At 43.1% G+C, this 24,716-nt stretch overlaps 2 protein-coding genes across 2 annotated transcripts; one reads left to right on the forward strand and one right to left on the reverse strand.

The window, feature by feature from the left end:
* Positions 1 to 105: 105 nt before the first annotated feature.
* LOC124281257 (very low-density lipoprotein receptor-like) lies at positions 106 to 6,720 on the forward strand. Its single transcript, XM_046717284.1, has 5 exons — positions 106 to 212; positions 307 to 352; positions 981 to 1,103; positions 5,681 to 5,803; positions 6,530 to 6,720. The coding sequence occupies exons 1-5, from the start codon at positions 189 to 191 to the stop codon at positions 6,673 to 6,675; spliced, it is 462 nt and encodes a 153-aa protein (XP_046573240.1). The 5' UTR covers positions 106 to 188; the 3' UTR covers positions 6,676 to 6,720.
* A 7,422-nt stretch (positions 6,721 to 14,142) lies between these two features.
* On the reverse strand, positions 14,143 to 24,288 carry LOC124281246 (perlwapin-like). The gene is made up of 4 exons (XM_046717273.1): positions 24,202 to 24,288; positions 23,703 to 23,762; positions 16,024 to 16,120; positions 14,143 to 15,272 (listed from the first exon to the last, which is right to left on the reverse strand). Exons 1-4 carry the CDS (start codon positions 24,286 to 24,288, stop codon positions 14,980 to 14,982), a joined length of 537 nt encoding a protein of 178 aa, XP_046573229.1. The 3' UTR covers positions 14,143 to 14,979.
* Between the last annotated feature and the right edge of the window lie 428 nt (positions 24,289 to 24,716).

The following is a 24,716-nucleotide window of genomic DNA, read 5'->3' on the forward strand; positions in this document are numbered from 1 at the left end:
CAAGGCAGCAGGTAAACAAGTGTACCTCCATCTTCACGACAACAACGTCCTATACGTGCACATCCCTTTATCTTCCTTCTTGACAGCTGTAATGTCACCGTGCTGGTTGTACAGGACTGCGGCACCTGTGTGTGTACAGGATCTCACGTAGATAACAGTTGCCTGAGAATTCGAAAACTGTCCACAAGATGTCGGCTGGTGTTGTCTTCGTTGTGAGTACGACACTGCCACCGAGTCTCAACGTTCACATTTCGTATCAATAATCACCGGTGTGTGTGATCCATGATTGGTCCCTGTCTGTTTCAGGTGTTTGGCCTGGTGTACATCACCTGTGTACCACCGTATGCTGAAGGTGAGTATGAGAGAAGGACTTCTGCCAGTGTGGTTGTTCAATTTCACGACATGGCCTAGAATGATACTGAGGGCCAAGGCCACCACTGCCCCTGTCTGTTTTCGTGCACTAAACATTAGATTAGTGACGTTGTTTGAAGTCAGCCATGGCACGACATGTACTTTTTAATATGTCCGTAAATAAGGAGTAAGTGAATGAGTTGTATTTCACAGCAGTGTTTCACCTTGAGTATATGTAGCTGGTCAAGTTTGTCTGACTTTAAAGAAAGAAAAGAAGCTATTCTTCACTACATCCTTGTAAATGTCCTCTTGGACCGCCGAGGCAGTGTGACTTAAGTCGTGTGCCATATCTGCAAGTGTTAGACAGACAATAAGATATGTTCACCAAACGTGGTCATCTGTGTATTCAGGAAGCATGTGACCAACCATTGGATTACAGCATGTGCTTGTTCGGGAACTTGCTGCCACTCACGGTCCGGTCACCACACAGTGTGTTTACGTCACCCTGTCACCATGATGATTACATACACTACCGATAGATTGGCAATTTATACGCTTTCTTTACTAACGATGAATGTTCGACAAATCAGGGGCAAGTGGACGTTTAATGTCGACCTCTGTGTTCGCAGGTGCCTGCTCCTCCTCGCAGTGGGGCTGCAGCAACAACCGATGCATCTCAGCAACGTTGAAATGTGATGGCAAAGACGACTGTGGTGACAACTCGGATGAACGTGAAGGCTGTGTCGATCTCGGTCAGTCCATCTAGCATCTCTCATGTCCTTACACAATAGCGGTCAGTCCAAATAGCATCTCTCATGTCCTGACACAATAGCAGTCAGTCCCGCTAGCATCTCTCATGTCCTAGCACAATAGCGGTCAGTCCCGCTAGTATCTCTCACGTCCTGACACAATAGCAGTCAGTCCCGCTAGCATCTCTCATGTCCTAGCACAATACACAAGATAAACTGGATCCGGAAGCTCTAGATGAGTTATTGAGTATCTACTGTCATTATAGAACTACATAGCGGATGTTTTTCTTAGTGATTCCAGTAGTGTCCAGTGCAGTCTGATTTAGAAAAAGATTAACCGGTGTGCTATGTTTTGGTTTTTAGAATACACCGACATAATTGTGTCGGTGCAAATATGTATTTAACTGTAGGTAACACCTGTCGCATGTGACTGTAGGTAAACCTGTGGTATATGACTGTAGGTAACCCCTGTTGTATATGACTGTAGGTAACCCTGTTGTATGTGACTGTGGGTAACCAGTGTGGTATGTGACTGTAGGTAACCTCTGTGGTATATGACTGTGGTAACCCTGTTGGTATGTGACTGTAGGTAACCTCTGTGGTATGTGACTGTAGGTAACCTCTGTGGTATATGACTGTAGGTAACCCTGTTGTATGTGACTGTAGGTAACCTCTGTTGTATGTGACTGTAGGTAACCCTATTGTATTTGACTGTAGGTAACCTTTGAGGTATCCAACCGTAGGTAACTCCTGTGGTATATGACTGTAGGTAGCCCCTGTAGTATGTGACTGCAGGTAACCCCTGTTGTATATGACTGTAGGTAACCTCTATAGTATGTGACGGTAGGTAACCCCTGTTGTATGTGACTGTAGGTAACCTCTGTGGGATGTGACTGTAGGTAACCTCTGTGGTATGTGACTGTAGGTAACCCCTGCTGTATGTAACTGTAGGTAACCTCTGTAGTATGTGACTGTAGGTAACCCCTGCTGTATGTAACTGTAGGTAACCTCTGTGGTATGTGACTGTAGGTAACCCCTGTGGTATGTGACTGTAGGTAACCTCTGTGGTATGTGACTGTAGGTAACCCCTGTTGTATGTGACTGCAGGTAACCTCTATACTATGTGACTGCAGGTAACCCCTGTGGTATGTAACTGCAGGTAACCTCTGTAGTATGTGACTGCAGGTAACCCCTGTTGTATGTAACTGAAAGTAACCTCTGTGGTATGTGACTGTAGGTAACCTCTGTGGTATGTGACTGTAGGTAACCTCTGTGGTATGTGACTGTAGGTAACCTCTGTGGTATGTGACTGTAGGTAACCTCTGTGGTATGTGACTGTAGGTAACTCCTGTGGTGTGTAACTGTAGGTAACCTCTGTGGTATGTGACTGAAGGTAACCTCTGTGGTATGTGACTGTAGGTAACCTCTGTGGTATGTGACTGTAGGTAACCCCTGCTGTATGTAACTGTAGGTAAACTCTGTGGTATGTGACTGTAGGTAACCTCTGTGGTATGTGACTGTAGGTAACCCCTGTTGTATGTGACTGTAGGTAACCTCTGAGGTATGTGACTGCAGGTAACCTCTGTGGTATGTGACTGTAGGTAACCCCTGTGATGTGTAACTGAAGGTAACCTCTGTGGTATGTGACTGTAGGTAACCTCTGTGGTATGTGACTGTAGGTAACCTCTGTGGTATGTGACTGTAGGTAACTCCTGTGGTGTGTAACTGTAGGTAACTCCTGTGGTGTGTAACTGAAGGTAACCTCTGTAGTATGTGACTGTAGGTAACCCCTGTTGTATGTGACTGCAGGTAACCTCTATACTATGTGACTGCAGGTAACCCCTGTTGTATGTAACCGCAGGTAACCTCTGTAGTATGTGACTGCAGGTAACCCCTGTTGTATGTAACTGAAAGTAACCTCTGTGGTATGTGACTGTAGGTAACCTCTGTGGTATGTGACTGCAGGTAACCTCCTGTTGGTATGTGTGACTGCAGGTAACCCCTGTTGTATGTGACTGCAGGTAACCTCTGTTGTATGTAACTGTAGGTAACCTCTGTGGTATGTGACTGTAGGTAACCCCTGTTGTATGTAACTGTAGGTAACCTCTGTGGTATGTGACTGTAGGTAACCTCTGTGGTATGTGACTGTAGGTAACCTCTGTGGTATGTGACTGTAGGTAACCCCTGCTGGTATGTAACTGTAGGTAACCCCTGTGGTATGTGACTGTAGGTAACCTCTGTGGTATGTGACTGTAGGTAACCCCTGTGGTATGTGACTGTAGGTAACCTCTGTGGTATGTGACTGTAGGTAACCTCTGCTGTATGTGACTGTAGGTAACCTCTGTGGTATGTGACTGTAGGTAACCTCTGTGGTATGTGACTGTAGGTAACCCCTGTGGTATGTAACTGAAGGTAACCTCTGTGGTATGTGACTGTAGGTAACCTCTGTGGTATGTGACTGCAGGTAACCCCTGTGATGTGTAACTGAAGGTAACCTCTGTGGTATGTGACTGTAGGTAACCTCTGTGGTATGTGACTGTAGGTAACCCCTGTGGTGTGTAACTGTAGGTAACTCCTGTGGTGTGTAACTGAAGGTAACCTCGAGCTCTGTAGTATGTGACTGTAGGTAACCCCTGTTGTATGTGACTGCAGGTAACCTCTGTACTATGTGACTGCAGGTAACCCCTGTTGTATGTAACTGCAGGTAACCTCTGTGGTATGTTACTGTAGGTAACTCCTGTTGTATGTAACTGAAAGTAACCTCTGGTGGTGGTATGTGACTGTAGGTAACCCTGTGGTATGTGACTGTAGGTAACCCCTGTGGTATGTGAACTGTAGGTAACCTCTGTGGTATGTAACTGTAGGTAACCTCTGTGGTATGTGACTGTAGGTAACCCCTGTGGTATGTAACTGTAGGTAACCTCTGTGGTATGTGACTGTAGGTAACCCCTGTGGTATGTGACTGTAGGTAACCCCTCTGTGGTATGTGACTGTAGGTAACCTCTGTTGTATGTGTATGTGGTAGGTAACCTCTGTGAGTATGTGACTGTAGGTAACCTCTGTGGTATGTGACTGCAGGTAACCTCTGTGGTATGTGACTGTAGGTAACTCTGTGGTATGTGACTGTAGGTAACCCTGTGGTATGTGAACTGTAGTATGTAACCCCTGTGGTATGTGAACTGTAGGTAACCTCTGTGGTATGTAACTGAAGGTAACCTCTGTGTATGTGACTGTAGGTAACCCCTGTGGTATGTAACTGTAGGTAACCCCTGTGGTATGTGACTGTAGGTAACCTCTGTGGTATGTGACTGTAGGTAACCCTCTGGTGTATGTGTACTGCAGGTAACCTCTGCTGTATGTGACTGTAGGTAACCTCTGTGGTATGTGACTGTAGGTAACCTCTGTGGTATGTGACCTGCAGGTAACCCCTTTGGCATGTAACTGAAGGTAACCTCTGTGGTATGTGACTGTAGGTAACCTCTGTGGTATGTGACTGTAGGTAACCTCTGTGGTATGTGACTGTAGGTAACCCCTGTGGTATGTGACTGTAGGTAACCTCTGTGGTATGTGACTGTAGGTAACTCCTGTTGTATGTGACTGTAGGTAACCTCTGTTGTATGTAACTGTAGGTAACCTCTGTGGTATGTGACTGTAGGTAACCTCTGTGGTATGTGACTGTAGGTAACCTCTGTGGTGTGTAACTGAAGGTAACCTCTGTGGTATGTGACTGTAGGTAACCCCTGTGGTATGTGACTGTAGGTAACCTCTGTGGTATGTAACTGCAGGTAACCTCTGTAGTATGTGACTGCAGGTAACCCCTGTTGTATGTAACTGATGGTAACCTCTGTGGTATGTGACTGTAGGTAACCTCTGTGGTATGTGACTGTAGGTAACCTCTGTGGTATGTGACTGTAGGTAACCTCTTTGGTATGTGACTGCATGTAACCCCCGTTGTATGTGACTGCAGGTAACGTCTTTGTATGTAATTGAAGGTAACATCTGTGGTATGTGACTGTAGGTAACCTCTGTGGTATGTGACTGTAGGTAACCCCTACTGTATGTAACTGTAGGTAACCTCTGTGGTATGTGACTGTAGGTAACCTCTGTGGTATGTGACTGTAGGTAACCCCTGTTGTGTGTGACTGAAGATAACCTCTGTGGTATGTGACTATAGGTAACCTCTGTGGTATGTGACTGTAGGTAACCCCTGTTATATGTGACTGTAGGTAACCTCTGTGGTATGTGACTGTAGGTAACCCCTGTGTTGTGTGACTGTAGGTAACCCCTGTGTTGTGTGACTGTTGGTGACCCCTGTGTTGTGTGACTGCAGGTGACCCCTGTGTTATGTGACTGTAGGTAACCCTGTGTTGTTTGACTGTAGGTAACCCCTGTGTTGTGTGTCTGTTCGTGACCCCTGTGTTGTGTGGCTGTATTCAACTCATGCGTTGTGCGACTGTGGGTGCCTCCTGTGTTGTGTTACTGCAGGTAACACGTATGTTGTGTTACTGTAGGTAACACCTATGCTGTGTGACTGTAGGTAACCCCTGTGTTGTTTTGTCTTATGTGTTGTGTTACTGTAGGGAACCCCTGTGGCAGCGGAAAGATCTGCAGAGGCATTCTAAAGTGTGTTTCACAGTCTCAACTGTGTGACGGTAAAGACGACTGTGGCGACAACTCTGATGAAGACAACTGCCCTGTCAGCCGTAAGTATGTCTTTCACAGGCGTACAGTTAAGACCTATTTCGATTTAAGCAGGTATCGAAGTGTAGTGTTGCTGTTAGTACTGTGTGTAATCAGCCTCTCACCATACATGTCCTACCTTCTGGTTAGAATGACGACGGGCATATATTTCTAGTTAATACTATGATAATAGTTTTGTAAAAGATGTGTCAACATTCTTACATGATATGTTAAAAGATCAAAAGCGCCGACTGTACTTATCTGGTGTCCGCATGGGAAAGCCACAATTGAAAAATACTAATTGCGCTAAAGCCACATTTCAAGTACAAACCTCGGTGCCGCGAAAGCCACAATGAGTAAGGGAATCAATACCGTTTTTTCAAATAAGCGTCACCCATTGATCACAATGCATAAAAATTGCTTTAGTGTCTTGTCCTTTGTTTATTTAGTTGGACGACTTCTTTATTCTCTAACATATGTTATATTTGGGATTACACTTTCTTAGTAAAAATTCTAGTACTTTTGTTGGGTTGAGTCCCATCCGGGATTCGAACCCGCACCCTTAGAGTCAGGCACCTAATCGCCAGCACACAACGTCAGACGCCTAGATCGCTCAGCCACCGCGGCTTCCAGGCGTCATGAAGACATGAACAATCCATAAAGAGTTCCATTAGCTCTTATACCCCAGTTGCTCATTGTATGGTATTTCGATAATGTTGAAATATAAATAAGTTTGATTCAACCTTCAGCCCAGTGCCCAAGAGGAGCACCATTGAAGGACGCCAAGGGGATAGCCTATTTCTGTGGGCTGGGTCCATCTGCTCAGGCGTGTCCGCCAAACAGTGCCTGCCTCACCGACCCACTTGACCGGTTTGCCGTATGCTGTTCTGTTTGAAGACATTCTTACCACATACAGAAATAAACGTTGCGTGTTTGAGGACAAAGTGTTTTCGTTAAAATCTGGGGAAGTACTTGATGCTTCATGTGTGTCTTGGATAGGACTGGTATAGAAGGTCTAGTCCAGACACCATCCTTGCTTCATGTGTGTCTAGGGTAGGAACGAAGTAGAAGGTTACCCCAGCCACCATCCTTGCTTCATGTGTGTCTAGGGTAGGACCGAAGTAGAAGGTTACCCTAGCGACCATTTTTGCTTCATCTGTGTCTAGGGTAGGACCGAAGTAGAAGGTTACTCCAGCCACCATCCTTGCTTCATGTGTGTCTAGGGTAGGACCAAAGTAGAAGGCTACCCCAGCCACCATCCTTGCTTCATGTGTGTCTAGGGTAGGACCGAAGTAGAAGGTTACTCCAGCAACCATCCTTGCTTCATGTGTGTCTAGGGTAGGACCGAAGTAGAAGGTTACTCCAGCAACCATCCTTGCTTCATGTGTGTCTAGGGTAGGACCGAAGTAGAAGGTTACTCCAGCAACCATCCTTGCTTCATGTGTGTCTAGGGTAGGACCGAAGTAGAAGGTTACTCCAGCAACCATCCTTGCTTCATGTGTGTGTCTAGGGTAGGACCGAAGTAGAAGGTTACCCAGCCACCATCCTTGCTTCATGTGTGTCTAGGGTAGGACCGAAGTAGAAGGTTACCCAGCCACCATCCTTGCTTCATGTGTGTCTAGGGTAGGACCGAAGTAGAAGGTTACTCCAGCCACCATCCTTGCTTCATGTGTGTCTAGGGTAGGACCGGAGTAGAAGGTTACCCCAGCCACCATCCTTGCTTCATGTGTGTCTAGGGTACGACCGAAGTAGAAGGTTACTCCAGCCACCATCCTTGCTTCATGTGTGTCTAGGGTGGGACCGAAGTATAAGGTTACCCCAGCCACCACCCTTGCTTCATGTGTGTCTAGTGTAGTACCGAAGTAGAAGGTTACTCCAGCCACCATCCTTGCTTCATGTGTGTCTAGGGTAGGACCAAAGTAGAAGGTTACTCCAGCCACCACCCTTGCTTCATGTGTGTCTAGGGTAGGACCAAAGTAGAAGGCTACCCCAGCCACCATCCTTGCTTCATGTGTGTCTAGGGTAGGACCAAAGTAGAAGGTTACTCCAGCCACCATCCTTGCTTCTTGTGTGTCTAGGGTAGGACCAAAGTAGAAGGTTACCCCAGCCACCATCCTTGCTTCATGTGTGTCTAGGGTGGGACCGGAGAAGGTTACCCCAGCCACCATCCTTGCTTCATGTGTGTCTAGGGTAGGAACGAGTGGTGAAGGTTACCCCAGCCACCATCCTTGCTTCTGTGTGTGTGTCTAGGGTAGGACCGGAGTAGAAGGTTACTCCAGCCACCATCCTTGCTTCATGTGTGTCTAGGGTAGGACCGGAGTAGAAGGTTACCCCAGCCACCATCCTTGCTTCATGTGTGTCTAGGGTAGGACCGAAGTAGAAGGTTACTCCAGCCACCATCCTTGCTTCATGTGTGTCTAGGGTGGGACCGAAGTATAAGGTTACCCCAGCCACCATCCTTGCTTCATGTGTGTCTAGTGTAGTACCGAAGTAGAAGGTTATTCCAGCCACCATCCTTGCTTCATGTGTGTCTAGGGTAGGACCAAAGTAGAAGGTTACTCCAGCCACCACCCTTGCTTCATGTGTGTCTAGGGTAGGACCAAAGTAGAAGGCTACCCCAGCCACCATCCTTGCTTCATGTGTGTCTAGGGTGGGACCAAAGTGAAGGTTACTCCAGCCCCCATCCTTGCTTCTTATTGTGTGTCTAGGGTAGGGACCAAAGTAGAAGGTTACCCCAGCCACCATCCTTGCTTCATGTGTGTCTAGGTAGGACTGGAAGTAGAAGGTTACTCCAGCCACCATCCTTGCTTCATGTGTGTCTAGGGTAGGACCAAAGTAGAAGGTTACCCCGGCCACCATCCTTGCTTCGTGTGTGTCTAGGGTCCGGAGTAGAAGGTTACCCAGCCACCATCCTTGTCTTGTGTGTGTCTAGGGTAGTACCGAAGTAGAAGGTTACCCCAGCCACCATCCTTGCTTCTTGTGTGTCTAGGGTAGGACCGAAGTAGGAAGGCCACCCCAGCCACCATCCTTGCTTCTTGTGTGTCTAGGGTAGGACCAAAGTAGAAGGTTACCCCAGCCACCATCCTTGCTTCGTGTGTGTCTAGGGTAGGACCGGAGTAGAAGGTTACCCCAGCCACCATCCTTGCTTCTTGTGTGTCTAGGGTAGGACCGGAGTAGAAGGTTACCCCGGCCACCATCCTTGCTTCGTGTGTGTCTAGGGTAGGACCGGAGTAGAAGGTTACCCCAGCCACCATCCTTGCTTCTGTGTGTGTCTAGGGTAGGACCGGAGTAGAAGGTTACCCCAGCCACCATCCTTGCTTCTTGTGTGTCTAGGGTAGGACCGGAGTAGAAGGTTACCCCGGCCACCATCCTTGCTTCGTGTGTGTCTAGGGTAGGACCGAAGTAGAAGGTTACCCCAGCCACCATCCTTGCTTCATGTGTGTCACACACTGAGGCCAACACACACTGAGATCAACATACATTTTATGTCTGCTGAATGTCTGACATTCTTCAACCGAAATGATATCACTACCAACATCTGCTGATAGTATGGATTGAAGAGACTACATCTGCTGATAGTATGGATTGAGGAGACCCCAGCAATGATAGGGATCGTCTGAGTGCACGCTTGAGGGTGACATTTCGAAACTTGTTTCTGTCGAAAGTAATTATTTTATAAGCACACAGAAGTACAAACATTTAACAGGTTTCGTATGTTCTTACATATATATTGTCCACTCCTCCATGTTGGCTCCAACACAGACAATAGACCGATCCAGTCTGTCAATCAATACTGGCGCATGCGTCAATTTTGGCCAAGAAGCAGGCCAGGTGCGCTTTGTGGATTTGTCAGACTTACTTCCGGGGTCAAACGGTGCCTCCAAAGCGATGTGCTTCGAATTATGCCATTCACATGTATCACTATATCTATTACATGTTGCTGCAATTTGATGTGTACATTTGACAAAGCCATTACGGTCAAGACAAAAGATTTGAGGCGGATCAAGTAGTGCGATAGGTCTCACAATCAGTTAAGTGTCGGCACCATCGTTCACGAAACCTACGTCTGCTCGAAGGTGAGAATTTGTACGAATTTCCACACTTTTGCACACGTGCAAAATCATTGCCAATGGATGACAACAAATAGCAGTTTAAGAATTTGCAAGTGTTATAAACACGGACAATTCTTGTAACTACAAAAATGCTTTTGCTAAACGTTTTTAGCCAATACTGGGCATTGAGTTGGTACGCCATAAAGCTGAAATGAGACATGCGAGAAAGCCGTGACACAATGTAAACAAATCTGACAGCGATCCTATTTCGGTTAGGGTCGAGCGAAATAGCAAAAGTTGTTACATGAAAGAACAATGTGGTGGATATTGTTGCCTTCGCTCTTAGATATTCTGAAATTTGTCACACATTTTTTGATGTTTCAAGGTTTCACAAGCACAATCTGAAGGCCTACTGATAGTACCTGTTAATATTGCAAAATATTCGAGGAGTAATATTTTTATTCAAACGGAAATATAATCAATGTCAGCAATTGCCTTTCACGCAATATCCAAATTAATTCAAATGGGTGTCTATAAAACCATGCCTTAAATATTTCAGAATTTCTTTATAGAGATTGAACCTTGAATTGAATTACCTTACTATATCAGTCTATGTGGATCGGAGACGAAAACTATGTGAGAAGAATAGTGACTTTCTGGAATCTTAAACGGAGTGAAATAACAGTGTATTTCTTAAATATCAGAACATCATTTGTTTTGAATTTTTGTTACAAGATAATTCTTTTTTCTTGGTACTAATTAACTTGTTGACTCCTGCTTTAAGATATCTGTGGCTTTTATAGTAATATATTTACTAATAAAAGTATTCTGAAAGTGATTACTAGTATCATAACTCATAATAAGGTCATTTCAACATCCAGAGAATTTGAAAAAAGGGCTACGTTTTGGTCACACCCAGGTCAGGCATTATTCAGTCTTGAAACAGAATATGTTACAAAAATCTCAGTTGACTATTCATGTAACTGGAATGAATATTGAAACATATATTTAACCCAGATTTGATGTCATACTTCTTACAAATCATCGGCTTTTGAGGAGGTTACCAATATTTGAAGAGTGAGCCGAAGTGGTGTTTATTAGTACAACAGAGTACTAACAGAGACCCTTGACAAGCACGCACCTGCTAAGACAAAAACTGTGAACCTTCGCCCGAGCACACCTTGGTGTAATGAAAGCATTCGTCAAGCAAAGAATCTCCGTAGGATGCTGGAGCACAAGATGAGACAGTCAAAACTTGTGATTGATCGTCAGATATACAGTTCTCAGCGCAACCTGGTCAATCAGCTTGTAGATGAAGCAAAGCAGTCAAACGACAACAGCGTCATCAACCAAGCGAAATCCCAGAAGGAAGTGTTTAGTGCAAGTAACAATCTGCTGTTCAGGAAAAAGAACAACACCCTCCCAGCCCACGCTTCTGCAGAAAAAATGGCTGAAACATTCCTGTCTTTCTTCAACGATAAAATCCTTAAGATCAGATCCCGACTAGTGAATAATCAAGCTGTAGATGCTGACAAAATCTGCAGTGACTCACATCATCAAGCATATCTCCATGTTTTGAAACTTATCTCTTTTCAACCTGCCACATGTGACGAAATAAGGAAAGTGTTCTTGAAATGTCCAACTAAGTCCTGCTCATTGGATCCATTACCGACATGGCTTCTGAAACTGGCAGCAGATGAGATCTATACTACTTTAACACAAATTGTAAATCTCTCACTGACAAGTTGTGAAGCTCCTCCATGTCTGAAGGAAGCACTTATAAGACCCCTCCTGAAGAAACCTAGTTTAGATCCTGATATCTTAAAGAACTACAGGCCTGTGTCGAACCTCACGTTTCTATCTAAGCTCATAGAGCGTGTAGTAGCCAGTCGTCTCCAAGCTCATCTCAAGACTGGAAACTTACACGAGACTATGCAGTCAGCCTACAAGTTAGGTCACAGTACGGAATCTGCTCTGATACGTGTCCAGAACGATTTGCTAATGTCTGTTGAGCTGCGTTAGTGCTACTAGACCTCTCAGCAGCCTTCGACACCATCGACCATTCCATTCTGCTGTCCCTCCTGGAGACTCGTGTCGGTGTTACTGGAGATGCTCTGAAGTGGTTTGAGTCGTACCTATGCAACCGATTCCAATCTGTAATCATCGACGGCAAAGAATCACAGAAGCAGAAGCTTGTATACGGTGTGCCACAAGGCTCGGTATTAGGTCCCATACTATTCTTCACCTTGTATACCCTACCTGTAGGAGACATTGTCAGAAAATACAATCTGGGATTTCATCTGTATGCCGACGATTCCCAGATCTACATGGGTTTCCGGCCATTCCACCCATCCTCTGTTGCTAATGCTCAGGCGACCATCGTAGATTGTGTCAAGGAGATCCAGCACTGGATGTCCACGCACTTTCTCCAACTCAACGCCGACAAGACAGAACTTATTATCTTTGGATCCAAATCTTTGCTTTCAAACTTTCAGTTCCCACCCATTGAAACTTGGTGACTGTGATGTTAAGCCCAGTTCTCAAGCAAGGAATCTAGGTGTGGTTTTTGAGTCATCCTTGTCATCTGAGCGACACGTAGATGCTGTATGCAGGTCATGCTACTACCGTCTGAGAAACATCAGCTTGATCAAGAAGCATATTGGTACGGATGCAGTCAAGACTCTAGTTAATGCGTTTGTCACATCTCGCATAGACTACTGCAATAGTCTATTGTATGGGGCATCGGAATACTCACTCTCCAGACTCCAGAGAGTGCACAACAGTGCAACCAGAGTAATCACCAACACCAGACGTCGAGATCACATCTCCCCGGTCTTACGAGACCTCCATTGGCTGCCAGTGACAACGTATCCAGTTCAAGATCCTGGTGTTTGTTTTCAAATCGCTGCATGGTCTAGCTCCTGAGTATATCAGTGAACTCCTATCAACCTACACTCCAGGGAGAGAGCTAAGGTCAAGACCATCAAGAGCACTGGATGTTCCTATGACTAGGAAAAGACACTATGGAGATAGATCGTTCTCCAAAGCCGGGCCCTGGCTCTGGAACCGTCTTCCTCGGCACATTCAGAACATTGTCAATCTCGACCAGTTTAAACGACAACTAAAAAACCTACTTGTTCAACATAGCCTTCGCCTAAGCGCCTTTGAGCAATATGTTGGAACAGGCGCTATACAAATATTAACTTTATTATTAAGATGTTGATGTTGGACAATTGTTCAAGGTTTGTTGATGGTTATTTGGAGTGAGTGAGTGAGTGAGTTGGGTTTTACGCCGCTTTTAGCAATATTCCAGCAATATCACGGCAGGGGACACCATAAATGGGCTTCACACATTGTGCCCATGTGGGGATTCGAACCCGGGTCGTCAGCGTGACGAGCCGACGCTTTAACCATTAGGCTACCCCACCGCCCCGGATATTTGGAAAATGAGCTTTATATTAAATTGCACACTGGTTTGGAGGAGGTGAAAGCTTCAGGGCATTTTCATGTCTGTTTTCCTAACCAGTTCTCATGACTTTTACCAAATTTTGAAACAATTTTAATATATTTTTTGATGACACTAGTAAGTATCTCAGAAAAGGAAATAGATCAAAATTAGTGTTATGTCCATTAGGGATATGGTCTCAGGTATAATAAAGCAAAGATTATCATTATTTAAGAAACAGTGATGTCAATATGTAATTTTATTGACAAAAAGCTTTGAACATAGGATATATTGTTTGTGCCTTATTGACGTTAGTAGTTAGCAGTTACATATCTCTGAAGAAAAGGCAGATATTTGTAGTTTGTGTAACATTCTATTTCAATCCTAGTTAATTGTTTGGATAACTGTGGATCCTCTGGTCACAGATTTTGCATCACAGGTTTCCTATTTCTGGAAGATGCGTCAGTGTACAGGTGCAGACTGTATCCTGGATCTTCTTTGTGTTCTGGTGCTGTGACGTACCTGTACATACATGCTGGCAGTTCATGAAGTCCAGTATTGTGGAAGTTTGTAAATTAAGTTTCTACATCAAAGTACACATAGACAATGAAACTGGAAAGGATTTCCTTATATACGGTGTCATTTCAGGAAGGTGTATTGATTTTGAAGAGGGACATTTTACTGAGAATTGCTGCTGATTAGCTGCTGAATATTTTCTTCTGGGTATGTCCAGATACATCCATGGAAACATAATGTTTACAAGCCCAATCACATTTTCCAGATTCCCCAAAGAGATCAAATAGGTTATGCTGTGATTGATTTGTTACATAAATATTTACAGACAAATAAGGTGCACGAAGTAGTAGACGGGAAATATTTTTCTGCTTTGTTCATTAAAAGGTAGAATTCTATGTTTTCACATTATTGATGTAACTAAATTTGAACAACGAATAAATACATAAAGGCGCCAATCTATTTATAGATACCGAAACGATCTGCAACTTGAACACGTGGTTGTGTTCACGGATTTTTATATAATTACGATGGGAATTTTTGAGAAAAACAAACAAATAACATAATTCAGTTACCCGTCCTCTGCTAATATCTGATATTTAGACGGACGTGAATTGCTAAATAGAGTATTTGGTACGAAAGAAAATACGCTTCCTACTCTCAGCAGCTGGTCGGGACGATTTTTCATCGGGCATGTAACTCATTTTCACACGCCAGTTGCAATCTGTCAACTAAAATCTATTAACATAAAATACGTATAATTATCCTTTTTAAATATCATTCACAAACGACGGATACCAAAGTACCACAAGAGAATTCATCAACAACGTTCGCAGTCACGTTTCCCCGGCGGTGACGCCATGGTGATTCGTCAGTGGTTGTCCCCCCTAACGTCAAAAACGAAGTGGGCGGGGCTTATCGGCGGGGACTGGATCGGCCTATTGCCTCGGTTTGAAGATGACGCTCACGAAAAACTAACACCGCATGTGAAGCATGTGAGTAAGTGATAATCTAAATACCTGATCATTTATGTAAACTTTTCGGAAATACAAGACCTAACTCAAAGTATTCAGTGATTGAGGAATGTATCTCATCATTAACATCACTGCCTCGTGCAGAGTCTCTGAAGGTAACACTAGACATCACAGGTCGCCACTATACTTATTGAAACTGAAGTGTTAAATACAAGTCAGTAGCCAACAGGATCAATACACATCCTGGGGCAATTTCCACAACACTTCCTGTTGCCGGGACAGTCTCGGTCTGTGCTGCAATGTGGATTCAGAGGACAAGATGGTAGGGACTCCGGGCACTGGGAGAGTTTAGGACACACCCCATTCTTCACAGTTGATATGGGTACTTTACATACTCTGGGGCAGCTTCCACAACACTTCCTGTCGCCAGGACAATCGGCGTCGTGGTCACATCTCGCTGTACACAGCCCTGTGATGGGAGACTCCACGGGACACACGCCAAGCTTCACTGAAACAGAAGCGACTGTTGGGGAGATAGGTTGGCTCGTAACGCGTCTGTACGGTCAGATTACCCATACTAAACACTGAGTTGTATGTTTGATGTATAACGTCTGAAAGACAAATTAACATGACACTGATTACAAATCTGAACACTGAGCTGTATGTTTGATGTATAACGTCTGGAAGACAAATTAACATGACACTGATTACAAATCTGAACACTGAGCTGTATGTTTGATGTATAACGTCTGGAAGACAAATTAACATGACACTGATTACAAATCTGAACACTGAGTTGTATGTTTGATGTATAACGTCTGGAAGACATATTAACATGACACTGATTACAAATCTGAACACTGAGTTGTATGTTTGATGTATAACGTCTGGAAGACATTAACATGACACTGATTACAAATCTGAACACTGAGTTGTATGTTTGATGTATAACGTCTGGAAGACATATTAACATGACACTGATTACAAATCTGAACATTGAGTTGTATGTTTGATGTGTAACGTCTGGAAGACATATTAACATGACACTGATTACAAATCTGTTTGTGATGCCTGGTCCACTGATTCCACGATCTGCGAGTGTATTTGTGGTGACTCGGAGGTGTGACTGCCAAGTCTCACTTATAGGAATCCCAAGGTCACTGCTTCGACTCACGGAGATTAGTATCACACGCGGGCAACCTAAACTAAAATCAGGGAAGGCATTATCTAACTATATTCAACATGTACGATGTGCTCACCTTGGGGTACACACTCAGGACGTGGTGGTGGACATGGACCCAGGATGCAGTGAGAGAACCGGACTTTACACGCCATGTTGGGGGGACACCACTTGATCTGCAATATGGGTGTTCAAGCTGATTGAACATTTGGAGAGTTTTACATTAGATTCTTCTCAAACAACAGAACTTAGTGTGTTTAATACGTTGTCCTCGGGTCGTGTCTTGATTATTTCAAAAACGTGAAACTGTTAATTCTCATGCTGGTTTTAACTTAAAGGACATACGACAGGCGAGGCTGATGGCGAGGACAGTCTTATTTCGGAATTCTTTAAGACATCGAAGGATATATTGGTAGCGTATATTGAGGTTTAATTATAGCGTTAGCTTTGCATCTGTACGACTAGTGGAATAGTGGAGTACAGGTAGTATTATTCCATAGTATAAAAACTGGTGATCACCTAAATCCCAACGTTTTCAGAATTGGTGACATGTTAGGTTCATCAGACAAATTATATGCATCTGTCCCGAATGCAAAGCAGTCTTTCTGGACTATAGCTACTCCCTGTGAAATATGTTGCCGTCCCAAGCAGGCTTTAGACATGGACACGATACAGGTGACAATATTCTTCAGCCTGTGATAGAACATATTTTATCAAGGAATGAGTGAGTGAGTTTGGTTTTACGCCGCTTTTAGCAATATTCCAGCAATATCACGACGGGGGACACCAGAAATAAGCTTCACACATTGTACCCATGTGGGGAATCTTATCAAGGAATGAAGTTTGTCAGGTTTGTCAGGTGTTGTTTTTGCACATGATATGTTTGACATGATATATCTTCAAACGATTGTGAGCAGTATCTCATTGCTGTCAAATTAGATTTGAATTGATGATCCGTTATCAAAATAGGGCATGCTATGCATTGACAAACATCATTTCGTTCTGGTTTGTACTGTTTACCAACAGATATAAATATATTCCACAAATATACCGTACCATATTTTCCCGACATTAGATACGTGTATTAAGTTATTGTCGTTCAGTAATGTGGCCACTCTACAATTAACTCTTTCTACTCATATAGCAATGAACCTCTTTGTTCGTTAATAGTTAAATGGTGAATGTTCTCTCTCTGTCTCTGTACCTTTGTAATGTAGTATGACCCATGGGCTGCACTACACTGTACCTTTGTAATGTAGTATGACCCATGGGCTGCACTACACTGTACCTTTGTAATGTAGTATCACATGGGCTGCACTACACTGTACCTTTGTAATGTAGTATCACATGGGCTGCACTACACTGTACCTTTGTAATGTAGTATGACCCATGGGCTGCACTACACTGTACCTTTGTAATGTAGTATGACCCATGGGCTGCACTACACTGTACCTTTGTAATGTAGTATGACCCATGGGCTGCACTACACTGTACCGTTGTAATGTAGTATGACCCATGGGCTGCACTACACTGTACCGTTGTAATGTAGTATGACCCATGGGTTACACTACACTGTACCCTTTGTAATGTAGTATGACCCATGGGCTACACTACACTGTACCGTTGTAATGTAGTATGACCCATGGGCTGCACTACACTGTGCTTTGTAATGTAGTATGACCCATGGGCTACACTACACTGTACCGTTGTAATGTAGTATGACCCGATGGGCTGCACTTTTCACACTGTACCTTTAGTAATGTAGTATGACCCATGGGCTACACTACACTGTACCTTTGTAATGTAGTATGACCAATGGGCTACACTACACTGTACCTTTGTAAAGTAGTATGACATGGGCTACACTACACTGTACCTTTGTAATGTAAAGTATGACCCATGGGCTGCACTACACTGTACCTTTGTAATGTAGTATGACCCATGGGCTACACTACACTGTACCTTTGTAATGTAGTATGACCCATGGGCTACACTACACTGTACCTTTGTAATGTAGTATGACCCATGGGCTACACTACACTGTACCAGCAAATTTGTAAAGTAATTATGACATGGGCTACACTACACTGTTCCTTTGTAATGTAGTATGACCCATGGGCTGCACTACACTGTACCTTTGTAATGTAGTATGACCCATGGGCTACACTACACTGTACCTGTTTAATGCAGTATGACCCATGGGCTGCACTACACTGTACCTTTGTAATGTAGTATGACCCATGGGCTACACTACACTGTACCTTTGTAATGTAGTATGACCCATGGGCTACACTACACTGTACCGTTGTAATATGGTATGACCCATGGGCTTACTACACTGTACCTTTGTAATGTGAGTATGACCCATGGGCTACACTACACTGCAGCACCTTTGTAATGTAGTATGACCCATGGGCTGCACCACACTGTACCTTTGTAATGTGAGTATGACCCATGGGCTGCACTACACTGTACCTTTGTAATGTAGTATGACCCATGGGCTACACTACACTGTACCTTTGTAATGTAGTATGACCCATGGGCTACACTACACTGTACCTTTGTAATGTAGTATGACCCATGGGCTACACTACACTATTACCGTTGTAATGTAGTATGACCCATGGGCTGCACTACACTGTACCTTTGTAATGTAGTATGACCCATGGGCTGCACTACGAAGGGAATAAAGGCTACTAATGTGTCTGCTTTTCACTTTTAGGAACCACATCTTGCTTATGGTCAGTTCACTCAACAAGACTGTGTGTGCAGCAGGTGTGAGCTAGATTATATCACACACACACTTTACTACAGCTATCCCCTTATATCACATACACTTTACTAGTTATCCACTTATATCACAAGCACTTTACTAATTATCCCTTATTTCACACACACTTTTACTAAAGTTATCCCCCTTATATCACATACACTTTTACTACAGTTATCCCCTATATCACACACACTTTACTACAGTTATCCCCTTATATCACACACGCTTAACTACAGTTATCCACTTATATCACACACGCTTTACTAAAATTATCCCCTTATATCGCATACGCTTTCCTACGGTTATCCCCTTATATCACATACACTTTACTACAGTTATCCCCTTATATCACACACACTTTACTACTACAGTTATCCCCTTATATCACACACACACTTTACTACAGTTATCCCCTTATATCACATACACTTTACTACAGTTATCCCCTTATATCACAATACACACACTTTACTACAGTTATCCCCTTATATCACATACACTTTACTACAGCTATCCCCTATATCACATACACTTTACTACAGTTATCCCCTTACATCACATACACTTTACTACAGTTATCCCCTTATATCACATACACTTTACTACAGCTATCCCCTTACATCACATACACTTTACTAGTTATCCCCTTATATCACATGTACTTTACTATAGTTATCACCTTATATCACATACACTTTACGACAGTTATCCCTTATATCACACACACTTTACTATAGCTATCCTTATATCCCACACACTTTACTAGTTATCCCCTTATATCACATGCACTTTACTATATTTATCTCTTTATATCACATACACTTTACTCTAGTTATCCCCCCAACCGAGACCTTGTGAGATGTATAAAACAAGATCAGTTTGTTAAGTAAACGTTTACATTTACAACAGCAGTAAAGTTGTTCAACAAGGTGTGCATGGGCAACTGCAGGTAATATCGTGCAGTAATAGAGTGGAACTAGTATACCTACTGTACATGGGTCAGGTAATATCGTGCATTAATAGCGTGGAACTAGAACACCTACTGTACATGGGTCAGGTAATATCGTGCAGTAATAGAGTGGAACTAGTATACCTACTGTACATGGGTCAGGTAATATCGTGCATTAATAGAGTGGAACTAGTATACCTACTGTACATGGGTCAGGTAATATCGTGCATTAATAGCGTGGAACTAGAACACCTACTGTATTATGGGTCAGGTGGTTATATCGTGCAGTAATAGAGTGGAACTAGTATACCTACTGTTGCATGGGTCAGGTAATATCGTGCATTAATAGAGTGGAACTAGTATACCCTACTGTACATGGGTCAAGGTAATATCGTGCATTAATAGCGTGGAACTAGAACACCTACTGTACATGGGGTCAGGTATTATCGTGCAGTAATAGAGTGGAACTAGTATACCTACTGTACATGGGTCAGGTAATATCGTGCAGTAATAGAGTGGAACTAGGCATACCTCACTGTACATGGGTCAGGGTAATATCGTGCAGTAATAGAGTGGAACTAGTATATACCACCGTACATGGGTCAGGTAATATCGTGCATTAATAGCGTGGAACCAGAACACCTACTGTACATGGGTCAGGTAATATCGTGCAGTATAGAGTGGAACTAGTATACCTACTGCACATGGGTCAGGTAATATCGTGCATTAATAAAGCGTGGAACCAGAACACCTACTGTACATGGGTCAGGTAATATCGTGCAGTAACAGTATGGGAACTAGAACACCTACTGTACATGGGTCAGGTAATATCGTTACCGCAGTAACGAGTGTGGAACTAGAACACCTACTGTACATGGGTCAGGTAATATCGTGCAGTAATAGAGCGAAAGTAGAATATCTACTGTACATGGGTCAGGTGAAATCGTGCATTACTATATCGGTAGTATTTTTCCTGTACCACGATTGGTCAAAAACCGTCACGCGGATTGACCACAAAACACGATATTGACTTGAGGTTTTCTGATAAATTACGATATTGACTTGGGTTACTAAAAATAGACAAGGAATCCCGTACGAAGGGGCTTCTCCAACTTTTTCAGCCAATCAGATCACTCGGATAGATGGCCAGTGTGTGCATTAAAAGTTTCTGTTAAAACCCGTGTCTCTTTCATTATATAATAAAAACAATTATAGACTGTTGTAGAGGTCGATATCAGTTTTTATTGACCTGAGAAAAACAATATTGTTTTACTCAGGTCAATAAAAACCGATAACGACTTCTACAAGAGTCTATAATTGTATAGTAATAGCGTGGAACTAGAATACCTACTGCACACGCGTCAGGTGATATCGTGCAGTTATAGAGTGGAACTAGTGTACCTAGTGTATATGCTTCAGGTAATATCGTGCAGTAATAGAGTGGAACTAGTATACCTACTGTACATGCGTCAGGTGATATCGTGCAGTAATAGAGTGGAACTAGAATACCTACTGTACATGCTTCAGGTGATATCGTGCAGTAATAGAGTGGAACTAGAATACCTACTGCACATGCGTCAGGTAATATAATTCAGTAATAGAGTGGAACTAGAATACCTACTGCACATGCGTCAGGTGATATCGTGCAGTAATAGAGAGGAACTAGAATACCTACTGTACATGAGTCAGGTAATATCGTGCAGTAATAGAGAGGAACTAGAATACCTACTGTACATGGGTCAGGTGATATCGTGCAGTAATAGAGAGGAACTAGAATACCTACTGTACATGGGTCAGGTGATATCGTGCAGTAATAGAGAGGAACTAGAATACCTACTGTACATGGGTCAGGTGATATCGTGCAGTAATAGAGTGGAACTAGAATACCTACTGCACATGCGTCAGGTAATATCATTCAGTAATAGAGAGGAACTAGAATACCTACTGCACATGCGTCAGGTAATATCATTCAGTAATAGAGAGGAACTAGAATACCTACTGTACATGGGTCAGGTAATATCGTGCAGTAATAGAGAGGAACTAGAATACCTACTGCACATGCGTCAGGTCATATCGTGCGGTAATAGAGAGGAACTAGAATACCTACTGTACATGATTCTGGTAATATCGTGCAGTAATAGAGAGGAACTAGAATACCTACTGTACATGGGTCAGGTGATATCGTGCAGTAATAGAGAGGAACTAGAATACCTACTGTACATGCGTCAGGTAATATCGTGCAGTAATAGAGAGGAACTAGAATACCTACTGTACATATGTCAGGTGATATCGTGCAGTAATAGAGAGGAACTAGAATACCTACTGTACATGTGTCAGGTGATATCTTGCAGTAATAGAGAGGAACTAGAATACCTACTGTACATGGGTCAGGTGATATCGTGCAGTAATAGAGTGGAACTAGAATACCTACTGCACATGCGTCAGGTAATATCGTGCGGTAATAGAGAGGAACTAGAATACCTACTGTACATGATTCAGGTGATATCGTTCAGTAATAGAGAGGAACTAGAATACCTACTGTACAAGGGTCAGGTGATATCGTGCAGTAATAGAGTGGAACTAGAATACCTACTGTACATGGTTCAGGTGACATCGTGCAGTAATAGAGTGGAACTAGTGTACCTACTGTACATGTTTCAGGTGACATCGTGCAGTAATAGAGAGGAACTAGTGTACCTACTGTACATGGTTCAGATGACATCGTGCAGTAATAGAGAGGAACTAGTGCACCTACTGTACATGGTTCAGGTGACATCGTGCGGTAATAGAGTGGAACTAGTGTACCTACTGCGTACATGGTTCAGGTGACATCGTGCGGTAATAGAGAGGAACTAGAATACCTACTGCACACATGGTTCAGGTGACATCGTGCAGTAATAGAGTGGAACTAGTGTAATTCCTACTGTACATGGTTCAGGTGATATCGATGCAGTAATAGAGTGGAACTAGTGTACCTACTGTACATGGTTCAGGTGACATCGATGCAGTAATAGAGTGGAACTAGTGTACCTACTGTACATGGTTCAGGTGACATCGTGCGGTAATAGAGTGGAACTAGTGTACCTACTGTACATGGTTCAGGTGACATCGTGCGGTAATAGAGAGGAACTAGAATACCTACTGCACATGCGTCAGGTAATATCGTGCAGTAATAGAGTGGAACTAGTGTACCTACTGTACATGGTTCAGGTGACATCGTGCAGTAATAGAGAGGAACTAGTGTACCTACTGTACATGGTTCAGGTAATATCGTGCAGTAATAGAGAGGAACTAGAATACATACTGCACATGCGTCAGGTAATATCGTGCGGTAATAGAGAGGAACTAGAATACCTACTTACATGGTTCAGGTGACATCGTGCAGTAATAGAGAGTGGAACTAGTGTACCTACCGCACATGGTTCAGGTGACATCGTGCAGTAATAGAGTGGAACTAGCGTATTTACCTACTGTACATGGTTCAGGTGACATCGTGCAGTAATAGAAAGGAACCATAGAATACCTACTGCACATGGTTCAGGTGACATCGTGCAGTAATTTTAGAACCAAGGTAGTACCGGTATATCGCAATACGCTTTTCAAACGACACATATTGCAATATTTTTCTGAGAACCGTTATATTGGGTTAAAACATATATGAAGTTTTGTGATTATCGTTATGGTTTAAAACTAAAATCTACATATACAATGTAATTTCATTCACAACGAATGTTATTCGTTATTCAATGACAAAACGGCATACTGTAATGCTTACAGAAAATTATAAAAGAACATAGAATCCTGACTATGCAACCCAATTTTTGAGATAGCTGTGCCATAACATATATGTTAAAATACTTATAATGTAGAAAATCGGATTGACATGCACAATTAGTATCACTCACTGTCAAACAATTAAGCTCCCAATATATGGCAATATGTATCGCAATACAGGTACCTGAATCGCAATATATTGCAATACAATATATTTGCCGATACACAGCCCTAGCAGTAATAGAGTGGAAATAACACCTACTGCACATGGGTCAGGTCTGTGACTGTACGCAATGCAGCTGGTCACACAGCAGAGAATCACCTGGAAATGTATTGAAGACACCTTTATGTAGTTATCGCTATTCAAAAAGTGTACATTGGTATGCAGTGAAATCCACGCCCCAATATGTATTTCAATAAGATGAATAGTGTGTGGTAGCCGTATAATATAGAACTTACGATTGGAAATGGTCTCCTGCAACTCATGCTTGTACTACTAACTGAACGGCCAATCAGTGGAATGCTCGAGTCCAGACTCGAATATTTACACTTATTTTAATATTCCGTGCGACTTAAAACTGTACTTCTGGTGTGAAGTTCAAGAGTTACATATCTTACAGCATGGCAGTATCTTTGTGTGGGTTATATTTCCTGGTTTGTCAAGAACATCATTGAGCTCATGGTATTCCCCCACATCATTCACATCTACAAGCGCGAGGCGTAGAGATATCGACAAGTAAATGTAAGTTTGCAACACTTACCAATGTGACAAGCGACATGTTGTGCAGCTTCTTTATGCAAGTGGAGTAAGACGGAATGAATGTGAAGGACATGTGCTCGTTAATCATGTTGACACTTGACGTGGACCACCAGACAAGCAGCATACAACGGCAAAACGTAGTCACGTTCATATAGTTTAATAATGTCACGAACAACAGACTAGGGTGAATGTTCGTGGTAAGCAAACCACCTCTCTGACCTTTCCTAACCATTTCAACCAACGTACTAATCCCTGCACTCATTTGGAGCCTATGATGACAGTTTAGCACCGCATTTCTGTATATATTCTATTTGCAGAAACAAAACACACACCTCTTGAATTCTGCAGACAACGGAAGCGTGTATCACATGTTTTGTAACATCCACAGTGATTACTGACATCTTCACAGATAGTCCCACGTGTCAGGTTTCGTGTTAATCCGCTCCATTAACATTATTTAATGTTTGTTCTTATTCACATGTCGGAGCAAACAGTCTTGCCTAGTTTCTGATCCCG

Source organism: Haliotis rubra, unplaced genomic scaffold (genome assembly GCF_003918875.1).
Source record: "Haliotis rubra isolate DU_JTF1 unplaced genomic scaffold, ASM391887v1 Scf281, whole genome shotgun sequence".
NCBI lineage: Eukaryota > Metazoa > Mollusca > Gastropoda > Lepetellida > Haliotidae > Haliotis > Haliotis rubra.

What these genes read in the sequence shown, in the direction of transcription:
- LOC124281246 (XM_046717273.1), bottom strand. Translation starts at nt 24,288, where the DNA reads ATGATTAACGAGCACATGTCCTTCACATTCATTCCGTCTTACTCCACT. An exon ending in ACATGTCGCTTGTCACATTG is followed by an intron (nt 23,763 to 24,201) that starts GTAAGTGTTGCA and finishes ATACATTTCCAG; the next exon opens with GTGATTCTCTGCTGTGTGAC. An exon ending in ACAGACCTGACCCATGTGCA is followed by an intron (nt 16,121 to 23,702) that starts GTAGGTGTTATT and finishes CCCATATTGCAG; the next exon opens with ATCAAGTGGTGTCCCCCCAA.
- LOC124281257 (XM_046717284.1), top strand. Translation starts at nt 189, where the DNA reads ATGTCGGCTGGTGTTGTCTTCGTT. An exon ending in CGGCTGGTGTTGTCTTCGTT is followed by an intron (nt 213 to 306) that starts GTGAGTACGACA and finishes TGTCTGTTTCAG; the next exon opens with GTGTTTGGCCTGGTGTACAT. An exon ending in TGTACCACCGTATGCTGAAG is followed by an intron (nt 353 to 980) that starts GTGAGTATGAGA and finishes CTGTGTTCGCAG; the next exon opens with GTGCCTGCTCCTCCTCGCAG.